This window comes from Vanessa tameamea, chromosome Z (genome assembly GCF_037043105.1).
Source record: "Vanessa tameamea isolate UH-Manoa-2023 chromosome Z, ilVanTame1 primary haplotype, whole genome shotgun sequence".
Lineage (NCBI taxonomy): Eukaryota > Metazoa > Arthropoda > Insecta > Lepidoptera > Nymphalidae > Vanessa > Vanessa tameamea.
Genome location: NC_087341.1, coordinates 6,481,736 through 6,499,275, shown reverse-complemented (window position 1 = coordinate 6,499,275; position 17,540 = coordinate 6,481,736). Strand labels below are relative to the sequence as shown.

General features: G+C 37.8%; 1 protein-coding gene across 1 annotated transcript; it reads right to left on the bottom strand.

The window, feature by feature from the left end:
• Positions 1-505: 505 nt before the first annotated feature.
• LOC113401751 (Y-box factor homolog) lies at positions 506-4,146 on the bottom strand. Its single transcript, XM_026641769.2, has 5 exons — positions 3,917-4,146; positions 2,856-2,919; positions 1,783-1,998; positions 1,560-1,700; positions 506-1,404 (listed from the first exon to the last, which is right to left on the bottom strand). Exons 1-5 carry the CDS (start codon positions 4,023-4,025, stop codon positions 1,152-1,154), a joined length of 783 nt encoding a protein of 260 aa, XP_026497554.1. The 5' UTR covers positions 4,026-4,146; the 3' UTR covers positions 506-1,151.
• Between the last annotated feature and the right edge of the window lie 13,394 nt (positions 4,147-17,540).

Genomic DNA, 17,540 nt, shown 5'->3' with positions numbered 1-17,540 from the left:
ACAAAAATTAGATAACGCCCATGCCTATTTCTTAATAAAACAGTTTAAAAAAAATGTTTGAAGCGAAGAGGAATTGCGATAGATGTATTTTTTTAGTTTTTTCAAATAAACCATATATCAATAAATATGATGAAATATATAATAATACTTGTATATTTGTTTCTTATTTATGGATCTAGATACTGCGAAAATCACAATAATTCCTTTAATGTAGACGGCAAGTACTACAAAAACCAATTTTTATTGCAAGTTATAATTTTTTTAACATTAAATATTAATTTAAATGTTTGCTCTACTCTGGATTGAAAGTTATAAGTTTAGCAAAATTTCTTGATCAACAAGTTCCAGGCTATGACTGAAAGCAATGTGACATTACCTCAATATGAAAAATAAAGCAGTGAGTTATTTTATTTAACTAAATATATATACACGTTAAATCAATTGTAGGACAAGAATACTGTATTTTGTTACTATAAATATATTATTTATTAAAAAATAAAATAAATTTCACACAGGTAAAAAGAAGTTTAATTCACTGAGTGTTAAAGTTACAAGTACAACTAAAATTTTAGAAAAATGATGCACTAATTAAAAACTTGTAGAAGTTGATAAAAATAAATTCACATGACTTTAAAAATATAAGATCCTCTTGGGGCCTCGGAACCTGCATATCATTTCTCAATACATATACATATATATTATAATTTAAAATTGCACAACTTCTCATTTTAGAGGACATTTTATATTTTACAGGTATACCAATAATTATCAAAAACCTTTTAATATTAAAACACGCAATTTAATAGAGGCATATGCGTGCGGCGAGCCATAATATTGATTAAATAGTAAAATATAATTTTATACTATCGTTCGCCGCCCAGCCGCCACCAAATGGTATACAACATATTATAAAATAATAAAAATATCACATCTCTGATCCATGATATTATGCAGTTCCACTTGTGACACCCCCTTTAACAAAGTTACCTCTACACATAAAACTGGTGTACAATGATCTGATCACCGATTGCAATGATGCAACGAAACACTCTTTAGTTGAATAGACAGACAGTAAGTTGTGATGGTGTGTGGCACGGCTGGAATTTACATGCACTACTAGAGGCGTGCCACACTGTGAGAAGGCCGGCGGGTCAAGCCTGGCTTTCATTAGTGGTGGTCTCGATGGTGGTACCCGCGGCCTTGTTAGCCTTGCCCTTGCTCTGTACCTGCGCCGTGGAAGCAGAAGCTTGAACTTCTTCCTCCTGACCATTCTGCCGAGGGCCTTGACCTTGGTTTGGATTTTGACCCTGATTATTGCGCGGGCGCACGTACCGGTACCCGCCACGGTACATGGGCCGTGAAGCGCCACCGCGGCGTCCTCCGCGATAATTGCGACGGAAGTAGCTGCAAAATTATTAAGAGGAATAAATAGGTTGCTTGAAATTGGCTATACTCCTTATTATTTATATTTAATTAATATTTTATTACAGATGTGGAAAAAATATTGGGTTATCAAATTCATATTTTACAAATATACAATGTTTTAGGGCGATACTTGCCTACGCTGCGGTGGACCTCCACCTTCTTGGCCTTCATCCCCCTGCGCGCCCCCTTGATTGGGTGGGGGTCCACGACGTCCCATGCCACCTCTGCGGGGAGCGCCCTCGCCACCACGTCCGCCTCCAGGCCGAGTGTAGAATCTATAAATGGTCTATATTTAGTAAATATTCGAAAATAAACAAATATTTAAATAGAGATTTATAATTTTATCAATGTACTGACTGGCGTGGGAAGCCGCGACGCTTGTCGGCAGCGTAGGGCGAGCCCTTGACCGGCTCACCGCCGGGGCCGGTCACTCCGGCTGCTTCAAAGCCTTTCTCGCCGGCCACCACAGCGAACTCCACCGCCTCGCCGTCGCCGACCGAGCGCACAGCCTTACGTGGGTTGTTACGGACGATCGCCGTCTGGTGTACAAATACATCCTCTTTCGTGTCATTCCTACAAAAACACAATTTTATTTAGCTTAATTTAACAAAATGTCGTTGTATACATAATTAGGAATTGGTAGCATCAAGTATTTTTTTTAAATGTTTTATTATATTTCAATTAGTTAGATTTTCTTATATATATATTTACCAGAATATCGCTATCATTTATTTTAAAAATAATCCAAACAAGTAATATAAATTAGACTATTTATTGTAATTAATTCATTTTTAATTTGAGACAATAAGTTGACTAAAAGTAGTTGTGTGTTATATATAAAGATCTTCATTAAAAACTGTTGTATTGCATAATATAGCCAAAATTTAAGCCATAGTGTGAAATATGTAACATATGTTTGTATATTTGCCATTAGAATAGGCTAGTTCTCTACATTTTGAAAACAAACATTAAGACTTCAAGTATTCAAATAAAAAAAGAGGAATAAATGTTGCTTTTAATAATTAAATATACTTATATTGTGTATTATTATGTATTAAGTACTTAATACCTGAAACATTATATTGTAATAAGGGTTTGTTTGATTACACTTTTTGTTTAATAAAGGTAAACAGATTCTGTGTTTCATATTTATTTGATAGTAGTTTGCAGTTGTAGAAGGAATTTCTATTGTTTTTAAAATGCACATTGGAAAGAACAATATTTTTTGCTTATTCTGCTAAAAATTGTTTAGTTTACATATTGTTAAATGAGACTCTGCAAATTATTTTTATACAAAATTAGACTTGTTTTTCAGAATATACTTGTCCCAAATTGCACGTACTTTGGAAATGTAATTTGTAGTAGTTGTTGGAGTTGGAGGAAGTATAATTATAAAATAAGTTTAAAAAAAAATATTTTAACGTAATTACCTATTGATGAAACCATATCCACTCTTGACGTTAAACCATTTTACAGTGCCCGAAACCTTTTCAGCTGTAATGAGAAAACAAATGTTATGTTATTTAATAAGAAATTTATATGTATAAATATGATAAATAGATGCGAAAAAATTATGATATAGGTCTAATATCTAAAGTATTTTAAAGGTATTGGTAGCATGCCATAAGTAACTTGGAAGGTAGGTTATAATTAAGGAATATTAGAAGGTAGGTATGTATAACTTAGAACAAATTATGATTTTCTTAAAATCATTATTTTGTAAACTAGATAATTTTTTATAAACATTTTTATGAACAAGGATATCAGATCGATAAATTTTATCAAAGGGCTCATTTTACTCCTTATATAATAATAATAATAGGAGTGTAAACATTTTTTATCTTTATCTAGCCGGCTTTAATAAACGTAACATGACTTCTGCAATGTATTCATTTATAAAGAATATGGACAAGCATCAAAATAAAAAAAAAAATCGAGTGGCGGAATAAACATAAATGTTATTTTCTTCGTCACGAGCAAAGTAAAACAATTAACTTTTACCTATATTTACTTTTAAAGCTATTTAAATTCATTCATTCAAGAAAATAAAACATTTAATATAAAGTTTGATACCCACGCCTGAAAAAGACAAAGGCTAAAATGGCGGTACGGTTTGTAGCTGTATGCACTTAAAAGCGACGTAATGCGCAAGCATTTAAAAAAATGCCCTAACTATAATTGAAGGTAAGCCAAACGCGCAAAGTACAATAAAATCGACTGGAAACAATAAATTTTAGAAAAATAAAGTTCGCTATTAAATACTATTATATGTAAAGGAAGCGCGGCCTAGATGCCGGGGTCATTATACGATCAATACTCAAGTTTTGATTTAAACCAGCTTTGTAAATAGAAATAACATTCGGCTTGGATACAAAAATATAAATATTTTTCGCTCTTAATGCATGTAAATGTATGAAAGTAAAACATTCAAAAACCATGTGCTTTTAATATACCGGGACACGCAAAACTAAGATGGCGTAGCGGCACTCACCAATGACCTGCTTTTGTTTAGCCGCCTTAGCTTGCTGGTTTTGTGGTTGTTGTTCAGGTTGCTGCTGCTGTTGGGGCTGCGGCTGCGGCGCCTTTTCGGTATCAGCCATGGTGTAATTGGCGAACGGCGATGGTGGCTAAGATGGTAAATTCCTCCACGACCTCTCCTCGATGTTCACCGCTCTTCGATCGTTACAAGTGGACTGACAAACTAACAAACTTAGAAATCTTGTTTATCTCGTTGGTTTTGTTTAGTTGGTAGTCATGTTCAATTTCCGCTGAATCGATTTTAATAAAGAATAATTATTTAAGAATCATTCCTTTTGTATTATTTAAAAATTATTACGTTTATTATATCAAACATGACTTTTATGACCAAAAAATCCAAAAATAGATCTCTAACAAAAAATTATAATATTTTTATGGAAAATAATCGATATAAAAGTATCGATTATTCGTGTTAGTTTTGTTAAATAAGTTTTGGTGGTGAATATAAAGGATTTGATTATAATATATACCTTCTACGCTTATATAATATGGATTAAAAAATAGATATATTTTTCAAATTTAAATAATTTTAATATGCAGGTATAGTATAATTATTTTTTAAATATTTGTACTAATTATATTATATAAATCAAATAAGTTTAATAAAATGTAATAGAATCAACATTATATTATACACAAAGTTTGAACTTATGACTTTAGAAAGTAATTTATGATAAAATGCGGCCACACATACTACATCCAATCTACTCAAGTGTAACACCGACATAAAAAAAAAATCGCTGGCAGTTTGATACATTTTTATTTAACGGACAAGTTTTAAAATAGTTTTACGGGGATAATTATAATCGAAGATCAATTAGAGCCTACTAATTTTAGCATGTTTTTAAGCAATATCTCTAATGATTTTATTTTTAACATTAAATAATATAGGTCGAAAAGCTTTTTATTATTCCATAAATAATTAAGATATTTACCTATTTATTTTTTGGTTTAACTTTCTTTCCACATACACAACTAATAAATACAGCAGTACTAGCAATGCTTTTTTTAAATTATAATTTGTTTAATTTTATAAACCTTATAATTATGATGTTAAAGTAAAATCAAAAACGTCAAATATCTTACATTAAATCGATTTTATTTCTAATTTTACGCGGGAACGATTTTGTATTAATTTCGACGCCATACGAATAACGTTTTGAAACCGATTACACTATAAAATCGGATACAATAACAAAATATATTATATTTATTAAATATATAATATTAGGGACACGGCATAAATATATTTCTAAAACAACTAACAAGAAACTAGCAGCAATTTTTTTATAACTTAGAACAACTAGTTTTTTTACAAATATTTGATATATTTAAGCCTAAATGTACGTCTCCATTAGTTTTTTGTATAAATAGTGCAGGTATTGTTTTATGGTCAGTAATAAAGTACAGTCTACCTACAATACTTTCATTAAATGGTATCAACTTATCATCTAAAAGATAGCTTGAGGTCCTTTCTTGATTCTTCGTCTGTAGAAGTGACAAGCTATTAATGTTATGAGATATTTTTTTGGTTCCATTTTGATCTGATTTTCGCATGTTGTTTTCATATGTTCTAAAATCTTTATTTGGCAAAATTTCAGTACCATTAATTACACTGATAACAGTATCATTTGGAAATTCATGACTAAATATTCTTATGACGGGTATTTCACCCTCCTGGTATTGAGCACGGTTGTTATTGCTTATTTTTGGAATGTCAATAATTATAGATGAATTATTAGGGAAATTAATATTTATTTCGTTAGAACTATTTTTTATGGCATTCGCCAAAACAGTAATAACATCATTATTATTGATCATTGTAGGTTTTTCTTTATATGAACTTACAGTGTTGTGAAAAATATTAGCAGTTTTATTAATATTCTGATTTTTGTTATATTTTGTCGTAAGTGTAAGGTTTGGAAGTAAAAGTGATATATTAGTAATAAAGCTTTTTGCAGTAGTTTCTTCACGATTGTTTGTTCTTAATTGTTTATTCTCTTCATTTGTAGGGTCGATAATTATAGTTCTTAAATCTGTTTTATTAAGTATTTGTGGGTGATCATTATGAAAAACATAAATGTCTTCGGTTTTTGTCGTCAATGTCATGTCACTAGTATTAAAAACATTATTAAACTTCTTTTGTAAAGTATTGTTTATAGTTTTCCTAAATTGTTCTGTTATATTCATATTTGGTATAGCTACTGTAGTGTTATTCGAATTAAAAATACAATTTTTAGTGTTATTTTTTAGATGTGATGTACAGTTTAATGGTTCATTATGTTTTTTTACCGTCGTGTTGTCTCTTTTGATGTTTGTAGCTACTGGCGATGTATAATTTTGATTGTTTTCTATATATTTTAGATTCTTATAAAATTTTCTGTTACCTTCATTTATTTCAATTTTTTTCTTGTTTTTTATATTTCGAAAAGATATGTCATGATAAGGTTCTGTTACATTCGTTAAGTCGTTTGTTAATTCTAATCTCGTAACATTTTCTGTTGGCACGATAGATTTATTATTATCACCGTTGATATTTTTTAATAATTCATTCGTGGTTAAAATTATTTTCCTATCCTTAAGGCTTGGTGTAACACTTTTAGGAGGAAGAATATTGCCCATGTCACTAAAAGTTGTTGAATCATTTATATTATCGAAATCAATAATGAATTTCAAGCTCATCATCGTTCCTGTATTTTTGATTCCATATTTATCTGTATCTAAAATGTCATTGGTTTCATAGTATTTATTAAATTCTCTAGTCTTCGCTTGTTTACTTCTTAGCGATTTCTTGGGTGATTTAGCTGTACCGCTTAATGTTGCAAGAATTAAAGCGTGTATAGATATATAACCTGTTATTTTTCGTTCATAACTGTTATTGTTTTTTGTTTCCGAGGTATTTACCTCAATGTGTTTTTTTTTTAATTTATGAGACAATTCAATACTACGTTTATAACGCTTAACATTGTTTTCTATTGCAGAGTAGATTTTTTTTTTGTAACGCGTTTTCATATTTACCTTACTTTTATCATTTTCGTGAGAAAAGAGCTCATGACGACCGTCTGATTTGGTTTTTAATAGGTTGCCTCGTAATAAAAATTTATATAAATTGTGTTTCTGATGTAAATTTGTAGGTACGTTGACATGAGCGTTCACGAAACATTTACAATTCGATTGCCATTGTACGTTGTCACCAGATAACCTGTGATCAAAAAATATTTAGCATTTGTTAACGTATAAATATTACTATATATTGGATTCATGTCCCAAAAATCAACGATAACTTGGATCCAGGATATAGGCCATCTTACGTCTATCTAGAAAATTCTTCTGTGAATCTGTGAATATTGTTTTTACAGCATTTTTGTAACGATATCTCTAATAACTCTGCTATAAATTAAATCAAGAACATTATAATTTCAAAAGAAGCTCTAGAAACAGTTTTATTTCGAATTTTAATCCAAATTTTATTTATTTATATTTAAAAAAAAATCTAAAGCAAAATTGTAAATTTTTTATTTGATTTGTATGGTGAAATCCAGTCACGCACTATTACGCTAATGAATGCGTGATGATGATTCGTGCGCACTAACCGTAGTGCGCGATATTTAAAATGATAGCTTATTTTTTAGAATAATTTGTAAAATATGTGTAGCTCGAATAAAAAAAATGAAATAGAATATTGCCGGTCCTTATATATAAAAAAGCATAAAAATGAGTTCGCGAAAAAAAGAGCGAGAATTTTTTTTGCGGTTTTTGATGCGGTATGAGCTAAATTTGTCACTCAAGCGCTATAAAAAAGAAATTAGGGCTACCATGACAAGTTCTTTTAAAAGTTGGCGTAACAAATTCAGATTTTAAAATGGAATATAAATTATTCATTACATGGTTTTTTTTAAAGAAAATTCAAGCTTATAATTTCTACTCATAGCCTGTGGTGTAGTTAGGCGGATTAAGGCCCCGGTGCGGAGTTGCATTGAAAAACATAATTGTAGGGGTACTGGTCCCTAGCTTACTTGTTGTAGATATTTCTTGAGTAAAAGAACACTTTCTTGCTGGTCAGATCGGAATGATTTTATTTTAAAAATGTGTCGATATATATACAAAAACTAGGAATAATATTATCCAATGAAATAATTACAGTGCATATTTACAAATTCTTTCGTCCAAAGAAAACGCTTACTTTTCTACCAATAGAAAGTTATACAATTTACAATGATAAAAATTATGATTCAGCCAATTAAAAGTTATACATTATAATTGAAAATATTTTGGAAATTAAACTACGAATTAAATGTTCGATTTTTCGACCAATGACGACGTCGCAATTTCGTATGTTCATTTCGTGTGTTGACACGAAAATCCGATAGAGCGCGCTGGGTAAGCGCCGTATGCGCTTGCCGATTTTCGCGTAGTATAAATAGCTCCCGAATTTGGTTTTTAATTTAGTCGGAGCGCGTCTCTGGACGTCGACGCATGTATGAACAATAATGTAGAATGCAATTCCTACATCACTCCCCTTCAAGAAAATCGTACCTTAGGTTTGATTTTTCTTCCAGATCTTGTTGTATATTCAGATGTCGTATTGGGTTGACGAGGTAGTTCTTCTGGTGATGGATTCGTATTGTAGTAGGCTGGTTTGAGTCTATCTAAACTAACGACTGATGTGCGTAAGGGCAATTGAATTTTGTAAAATTTATCGTAGCGTTTTAAAACTTTATAAGGACCATCGTACGGCGGCGTAAGCGGAGCTCGAACCATATCATTGCGCACAAACACATGCGTACACGTTGTTAGGTCTTTGTACACGAATGGTTTATGTTGAGAAGTGTGTTTGCGTGGCGCTGGTTGTAGCGTTGCCATGGTTTCCGTTAGGCGGCGTACGTACTCTGTGTCATTTATATTTGATTGTGTAGGCACGAAGAAATCGGCAGGTATTCGTAATGTTGTTCCGTAAGTCATTATTGCAGGACTAAAATTATCTTTTCTTAACGCCGTGCGTAAGCCCAATAGCACGGTGGGTAATTTATCCGTCCATTGTATTATGGCTTCTCGTGCTATCAGTGCCGCTTTTAATGTACGATGCCATCGTTCGACTTGGCCATTAGATTGTGGATGATATGCAGTGGTTCGAATTCTTGTTATTCCGAATTTTTTCATTAAGGATTTAAATAGCTCGGATTCGAACTGGCGGCCTTGGTCCGTAGATATGCGTAGCGGGCAACCGAATCGTGCGATCCAGTTTTCATAAAAAACTTTAGCTACATTCTCGGCGGTAATTTCTTGCACCGGCACTGCTTCGGGCCACTTCGTACAGCGATCTATGATAGTGACGCAGTATCGATGGTCGTTTGACGGTGGTAGCGGTCCAATTATATCGATGTGTACATGTTCGAAGCGCTGCGACGGTGGAAATTGGCCTAAGGGTGTTACGACGTGTCGATGTATTTTTGCTCGTTGACAATTAATGCATGCTTTAGTCCATATTCCGACGTCTTTATTCATGTTGGGCCAGAAGTATTTCGTGGTTAGTTGTTTTCTTGTGGTCCGTACGCTCGGATGACATAGTTCGTGTTGCGCTTTGAATGCAGCATAGCGATATGTGTTCGGCAGGTACGGCCGCGGTGTGTCGGTAGACAGCTCACACGTGATTGGTTGGCTTATTCCGGGCATCGTGATAGTTGTAAACCGTAAGTTCGGTTGATTTCGAATTGACTTTAATTCTTCGTCATTACTCTGGTCGATTGCTAATTGAGTAAAATCAATTATGGTTGGACACTGGATGTCTTCTATGCGAGAAAGAGCGTCGGCGACTTTGTTTTCTTCGCCTTGTATGTAGTTAATACTTGAACAAAATTGACTGATGAAATGTAGTTGGCGTTCTCTACGTGGTGTGTCGGTACTCTTAGCTTGGCAATGTAATGCGTAGGCGAGCGGCTTGTGATCTGTGTACACGTTTACTTCGCATCCCTCGATGAGTCGTCGGAAGTGTTTTACAGCTGTATATATTGCTAATAATTCGCGATCATATACACTGTAGCGGCGTTGTGTAGCGCTCATTGCTTTTGAGAAGTAGGCGAGTGGTTTCCATTTATTATTAACTTTTTGTTGTATTACGGCGCCGAGACTATGATCAGAAGCGTCCGTCATGATACTGAGAACACTACCGGGGACTGGATGAGTCAGGGTTGTAGCTTCTAAAATGCTTTGGCGGCAATTTTCAAATGCTGCATCGGCTTCCGGCGTCCAGTCGATCGGTGTTTTATCGTTCTTTTTGCGGTTGTGTAAGTACTTATTGAGATGGTGTTGAAGTTCAGCTTGATGTGGTAGACAGTCTCGGTAGAAGTTAAGCATGCCGAGAAATCGGCGTAATTCGACTATGGTTTTAGGTTTCGGATATTTTGAAATAGCTTCGATGCGATCTTGAGTAGGTTTTATTCCTTCTGCCGAGACTTCGTAACCGAGAAAATTAATTTTGTTTTTTCCAAACTCACATTTTTCGATTTTCAATGTAACTCCGAATTTTTGTAATCGTTTTAATACTTCATGTAATAATTGAATATGTTTTTCTTCATTTTCTGAATATAGTAGAATGTCATCGACGAAACAAAAGCAATTTTCCACGCCTCTGAGAACTTCGTGCATGAATCGTTGAAATGTTTGACTCGCGTTGCGTAGTCCGAAAGTCATGCAGTTGAATTCGAAGAGGCCGAACGGGGTTATAATTGCGGTTTTCTGTGCATCTTCTTCAGCGATTGGTATCCAGTAGTACGCCATTTTTAAATCAAGCTTTGAAAATACTTTTTTGTTATGCAGTTGATAGGTAAAATCTTGTATGCGTGGTATTGGATAGCGGTCGGGTTGAGTGACCGCGTTTAATCTCCTATAGTCACCACAGACTCTTAAACCGCCGTCCTTTTTCATTACAACATGTAACGGGCTAGCCCACGGACTATTAGATGGTTTACAAATGCCCATTTCCAACATATTCTCGAATTCAGTCTTCGCAGCTTTGTATTTATCCGGCGGAAGCGGACGTGGTCGGGCGAAGAGAGGTGGGCCAGTTGTTTCTATATGGTGGACGACGTTGTGTTTCGAAGGTTGATTGAGAGACATCGGTCGAATTACGTCTGGATATTGCTTCAATATATGATAGTAGGCTTGGTTAGTCCCGATAACGTGTAATGTTCTTGTTTCAATTTCAGCGCCTGTTGAAATTTCAATAGCATCAACTGAGAGATCAGTGACTTTATCTATGAGTTTCTTTTTGTGCAAGTCTATTAGCAACTTGAAATTACGTAGAAAGTCTGCTCCCAGGATCGATGTTTTAACGTCGGCAATGATGAAGGTCCATAGAAAATTACGTCGCAAGCCTAAGTCGAGTTTGACAGTCTTTACACCATATGTGTTGATTGGTGTATTGTTTGCGGCAAATAGTTTGCAGGCGCTTTGAATTTGTGATTTGTTCCGATCTGTTGCTTTCAAAACAGAGATGTCTGCGCCAGTATCCACAAGGAAACGTTCATTTGAGTTGCGATCGTAGACACATAGGCGGTTGCTTGTGAAGGGGACATCGAGATCCGCCGTCGTCGATGTCGGAGCTAGTTTAAATGATTTGTAGTATCTTTTTTCATTCGCCTGCAACAAGGTGATTCGCAACGTTTTGCTTTGTCGCCGAATCGGTAGTGATATTTGCATTCCCATGTTGCGTCGCCGGGCTTCACAGCTGATTTACTGCGATATGACGAGCTAGGACGAGATCGTGATTGTGAGCGGTAATGTTGTCTTGATTGATGTCTATATTTTGAGCGACCGCGTATCTCGTTTATTTCAAGTGATAATTTTTCTAATTGTTTTGTTAATATTGCAAATTGAGTAGACACGGCGTCGTTTGTCGGTGTTGATGTTGAGATTGCAGCTATAGTCGTAGGCTCGGAGTATTCGACCATCTTGTCAGCCATGGCCGCGAGTGTGTCTAGTGACGATTCCGTGTTGACGGACAGTACGACGCGTACCTGAGTGGGTAAATGATTGAGCCACTCGATCCGGAGACCGTCGTTGGTGATCATTCCGGAGCTGAGCTCTCTCATTTTGCGCAGTAGCTGCGAAGGTTTTTGATCACCTAACTGTAGACCGCTGATGAGCTTCTGGAAGTTTTTAACATTAGATTTTTCATATACCGCGAGTAGGCGGTTCTTTAATGTATTATATTTTTCTGTAGCGGGCGTTTCATACAGTATGTCAGTGACGTGCTGTAGGTCTGTTGTTTGCAGCTGCTGCAGAACGTATCTGAACCTCTGGTCATCAGATGTCTTCAAGGGGTCGACGACTGCTTCAAACTGTATAAACCAAGCTCGTGGTAGGTCTCGCCAGAAGGGTAGGATCCTTGACTGGACTGAGATTGCAGCGAGGTCCACTTCAGCAGGGATTCTGCAGTCTTGAGCAGTATTTTCTTCCATTATGAGTCGGCAGGTCACCACTGTAGGGGTACTGGTCCCTAGCTTACTTGTTGTAGATATTTCTTGAGTAAAAGAACACTTTCTTGCTGGTCAGATCGGAATGATTTTATTTTAAAAATGTGTCGATATATATACAAAAACTAGGAATAATATTATCCAATGAAATAATTACAGTGCATATTTACAAATTCTTTCGTCCAAAGAAAACGCTTACTTTTCTACCAATAGAAAGTTATACAATTTACAATGATAAAAATTATGATTCAGCCAATTAAAAGTTATACATTATAATTGAAAATATTTTGGAAATTAAACTACGAATTAAATGTTCGATTTTTCGACCAATGACGACGTCGCAATTTCGTATGTTCATTTCGTGTGTTGACACGAAAATCCGATAGAGCGCGCTGGGTAAGCGCCGTATGCGCTTGCCGATTTTCGCGTAGTATAAATAGCTCCCGAATTTGGTTTTTAATTTCGCCTCAAGACCGGCGCGAGCCCCTCAGGCACCGACGCGAGCCCCGCAGGCACCGACACGAGCCCCGCAGGCACCAACGCGTGCCCCTCAGGCACCGACGCGAGCCCCTCAGGCACCGACGCGAGCCCCTCAGGCACCGACGCGAGCCCCTCAGGCACCGACGACAGCCCCTCAGGCACCGACGCGAGCCCCTCAGGCCACCAACAGAGGCGCCTGGGAAAAACCGCTGCCTATGGTCCGAAAGACCGCAGCAGCACCACCACCGCACTCAGCGCCGCGCACCACATCAATAAACGCCAACGCCAATAGACAGCCAACAAGGCCACGTACTATGGTAGCCAAAGACGCGGAAAACATCCGCGATTTCTTCGCATTATGCGACCAGTTAGACCTGGACGGCATCCAATGCTTCTTGGACGAATACGCAGCCGATCCAAGGAACATCGCGGCCCTTTTCGTGAGGTACTCATACCTGTTCTCACAGGTAGACGCTCTACGCTACCCAAATGGCCGCCGTTAGTAGAATAAAACCTCGCTCGTTAGTGCTAGTCACGTTTAACGCAAACGGGCTTATCCAACAGATCGATCTAGTTCGAGAATTCCTACGGAACCACCCTGTCGACGTCATGCTAGTGCAGGAGACGTTTCTGAAAACAAATTTGCGCAGCCCAAACGTGGCCAACTACCGCACAATCAGAAACGATCGTACCTCCGCCAAAGGCGGAGGCACGATCATATATTACAAAAAGTCACTGCACTGCGTGCCGCTCGACAGCCCGCCGCTTACCAACATCGAAGCGTCAATATGTCAAATAAGCATGACAGGCCATCAGCCCGTCATAGTAGCATCAGTTTACCTTAGTCCAACTAAAGACCTATTAGAAAGTGACATTAGGTCACTTCTTGCAACAGGTAGCGCGGTCATTCTGGCCGGCGACCTAAACAGTAAAAATCCCGAATGGCACTCAAGACGTGCCAATACAAGGGGCAGGAAACTAGAACAACTAGCCCACCCCATATCGTGTAACTTCACAGTCATTGCACCAACGACACCCACTAGATTCCCACATTCAGAAAATCACAGAGATAGGCCAGACGTCCTCGACGTGGTGATCTTGAAAGGCGTGACCTTACAGTTGCGTTCAATCGAGGCACTACCAGAGTTAGACTCCGATCACCGTCCAGTCGTCATAGAACTAGGGCCTGACGAGCCACTTCACCGCCCAACCAAAACGATCGTTGACTGGAAGAAATTCCAACAGCAGATCCAGTCCTTAGACTCGACATTTTTAAAAAACATCCCAGACAGTATTGACTCCGTCGATGTTGCGAAAGCGGCCGCGATTAACCTCACGACTCACGTACGCGACACGATAGATGAGTGCTCCAGGGATATTCAAATGCGCCCTAACGAGCGTTATGAACTCCCTGAAGACCTCAAAGATCTTATCACGCGGAAAAATGCAGTCACACGAGCGCACGACGCTTTTCCTTCAAAAGAAAACCGGAGGAAACTCCGGGCCCTTCAGAGGGACGTCAAAACCCGTTTCGAGGAATTCCGTAACTATAGGGACGGCGATTACCTTGGGGAAATCACGCCATCACACACTGCGTTTTGGTCGATGCCGAGATCTCTCAAAGGCTCATCGCCCACGACCATGCCTCCACTGTTACGACCAAATCTTCCACCCGCAATAGACGACTTGGATAAGGCCGAGTGCTTAGCCGACGCACTAGAAACACAATGCTCCCCGAGCAACTACCCGGTACACCCGGACCACCTCCTAAAGGTGGACGGGGCAGTAAATCGTATCAGCTCTATGCCACCAACGGACGAACCACTGACGCCGACGTCAGCCGATGAAATCGAATCGATCGTCAAAGCCTTACAGGTTAAAAAATCTCCCGGTGCGGACCGGATAACAAACAAAGCGGTCAAGCGTTTCCCGCATCAAATCATCGCACTACTAGTGCTAATATATAATGCCCTTCTGGCAGGTTGCTCCTTTCCCGACCAATGGAAAGAAGCCATAGTGATAGGAATCCCAAAACCAGGGAAACCTAGGAATCAGCCCACGAGCTATCGTCCCATCAGCTTACTGAGCACTCTCGGCAAAATATACGAGAGAATCATATTAGCTAGGATCAAGGCCATCATACAGGCCAAACAAATAACAATAAACGAGCAATTCGGCTTTAGAGCCGGACACTCGTGTGTCAATCAGGTCCACCGCTTAACGGAAGACATACTAAAAGGTTTCGCCTTCAGCAAAGCCACCTCCACAGGAGCTCTATTCTTCGACGTAGCGAAAGCATTCGACAAAGTCTGGCACAACGGTTTATTATATAAACTGCAATTACTAGGGTTGCCAGACAGACTCGTGCTCATCATACGAGACTACTTGTCGAATCGCACCTTCCGCTACCGAGTCGAAGGTACCCTGTCCACATCTCGCCCCATCAGGGCTGGAGTCCCTCAGGGCTCCGCGCTATCTCCGATTCTGTACTGCCTTTTCACCAACGACATACCGAACGTCACTAAAAAGGTCAACCTAGCTCTCTTCGCGGACGATACCGCACTATACACCACCTCGGCCTCGACCAAAGTCATCACCACACGACTCCAATCCGCAGCTAACGCACTAGGCGACTGGTTTAGGAAATGGAGGATCGAGGTAAATCCCGACAAAAGCGCAGCAGTACATTTCACTAGAAACCCCGTCTACATCAAGTGGAATCAGGGCAAACCGGGAGACATCAAATTATTTAACCAACCGATACCGTGGAAATCGGAAGCTAAATACCTTGGAGTCACCCTAGATAGAAAGTTAAACTTCCACTCTCACATAACCAGAGTCCGAAACAAAGCAGCGTTCGTACTAGGAAGACTGTATACGATACTATGCGGGCGGAGTAAAATGTCTCTTAGAAATAAGACGACACTATACAAAGCCTGCATTCGTCCTATCATGACCTATGCGAGCCCTGTCTTTGCCCACATCAAAGCGTCACAACTAAATAAACTACAGACCATACAAAACCGTTTCCTTCGTATCGCCACGGACTCGCCGTGGTACATACGTAACGTCGACCTACATAAAGACTTCGACATCAATTCGATCGCGAAACATCTGAAAATACTCTCCACGGCGTATTTTGAGAGAGCCAAACAACACAGCAATCCGCTGATAGCACAAGCATGTCAGTACACCTCCCTAAGAGGTAATCTACCCAACAGACTCAGGCGACCTATGCACGTCCTGAACGACAACGACGATAGCTTCACTATCGCAAACGCACCACTAGTAGTAGGGAAAACCAGCACACTACACAACTCACACTCACAGCGTTTCCGCCGGCGGAAACGAGGACCCAGATTAGCGACGTCACGGAGACGGCCGTGACGTCAGTAAATTCATTCAGTGCTTAAATTCACACCCCACCGACTACGTTCTGAGCCGAGGTGCGATCTCATAGGAGACACCCTCAGGACGAACGTCACTTTCGAGCCCAAAAGGGTTCACCTCAAGGCTGAGTCTTAGCACTCGCCCCAACGTTCGGTGACGCTGTAAAAGCCAGTAGGGCCAACAGCAATACACAACCACAGATACAAAAAAAAAGGTTTTTAATTTAGTCGGAGCGCGTCTCTGGACGTCGACGCATGTATGAACAATAATGTAGAATGCAATTCCTACATAATGAATAGATATTGCGACCGTGTGATGACCATGTATGTATTTTTTTCTTCTCAATATGATTGGCTATTTTAAAGTAACGTTTGATCATAAACTTGTCGTAAAGATGGGAGAACAACATTAAAAGCCTATAACAAGGGACAGGCCTTTCAAATAATGAAACAAATTATATACATACTTATTTATACTAAAAAAATAAATTAAAAAAAATATGTGCATTTTGATTTAAATAAAAATATAGTACAATGTTAAAATTGTTAGGAAAAAAGATAGTAAAAACAATGTGATAATTACAGAATATTAATAAATTAAATAACAAACACTAAACGCGTAATGAACGCGTAATGAATAACCTGTTATGCGTAACAACAATTTTTCTTATAGAGCCATGAGAAGCCTTTATTTCAAATCGTCACCAAACTGGCATTTTAAATAAATTGTATTATTCTTATAATTAAATAAAACCTCAATACTACATGAGATATATGAGATATGAATAAAACTTATTTTTTATAACTATTTTTTTTCGAGAAAAAGGCGATGAATTCGTATACTCAGTTATGTTAATGCAATTGCGCTTATGTGTGGAGCGCACTTCTATGGGATTCTATTAGGGGTTGGAGGTAGGGAATGCAATCCAAGTATTCGCGGGATCCAGCAGAGTGCCCATAGACCTTAGAAATCAATCGTAATAGGGGCCTAATAGACCTCTTTTCGTACTTTTCATTTTAACAAGGTGTTTGGTACATCTTAAGCGGTTTGTTAACTTTTCAACAAAGATTAAGACCATGAGAACTTCTATCCAGGAAGAGAGTGCATTGTTACCTTCTTTAATTTTTATGATTTATCTTGGTTTTGATCTATACCTTTTTAATCTGTAAGCTTTTGACACTTAATATAATTTAATTAGATTCTTAAATTCTCACTTACATACTTCCAATATTT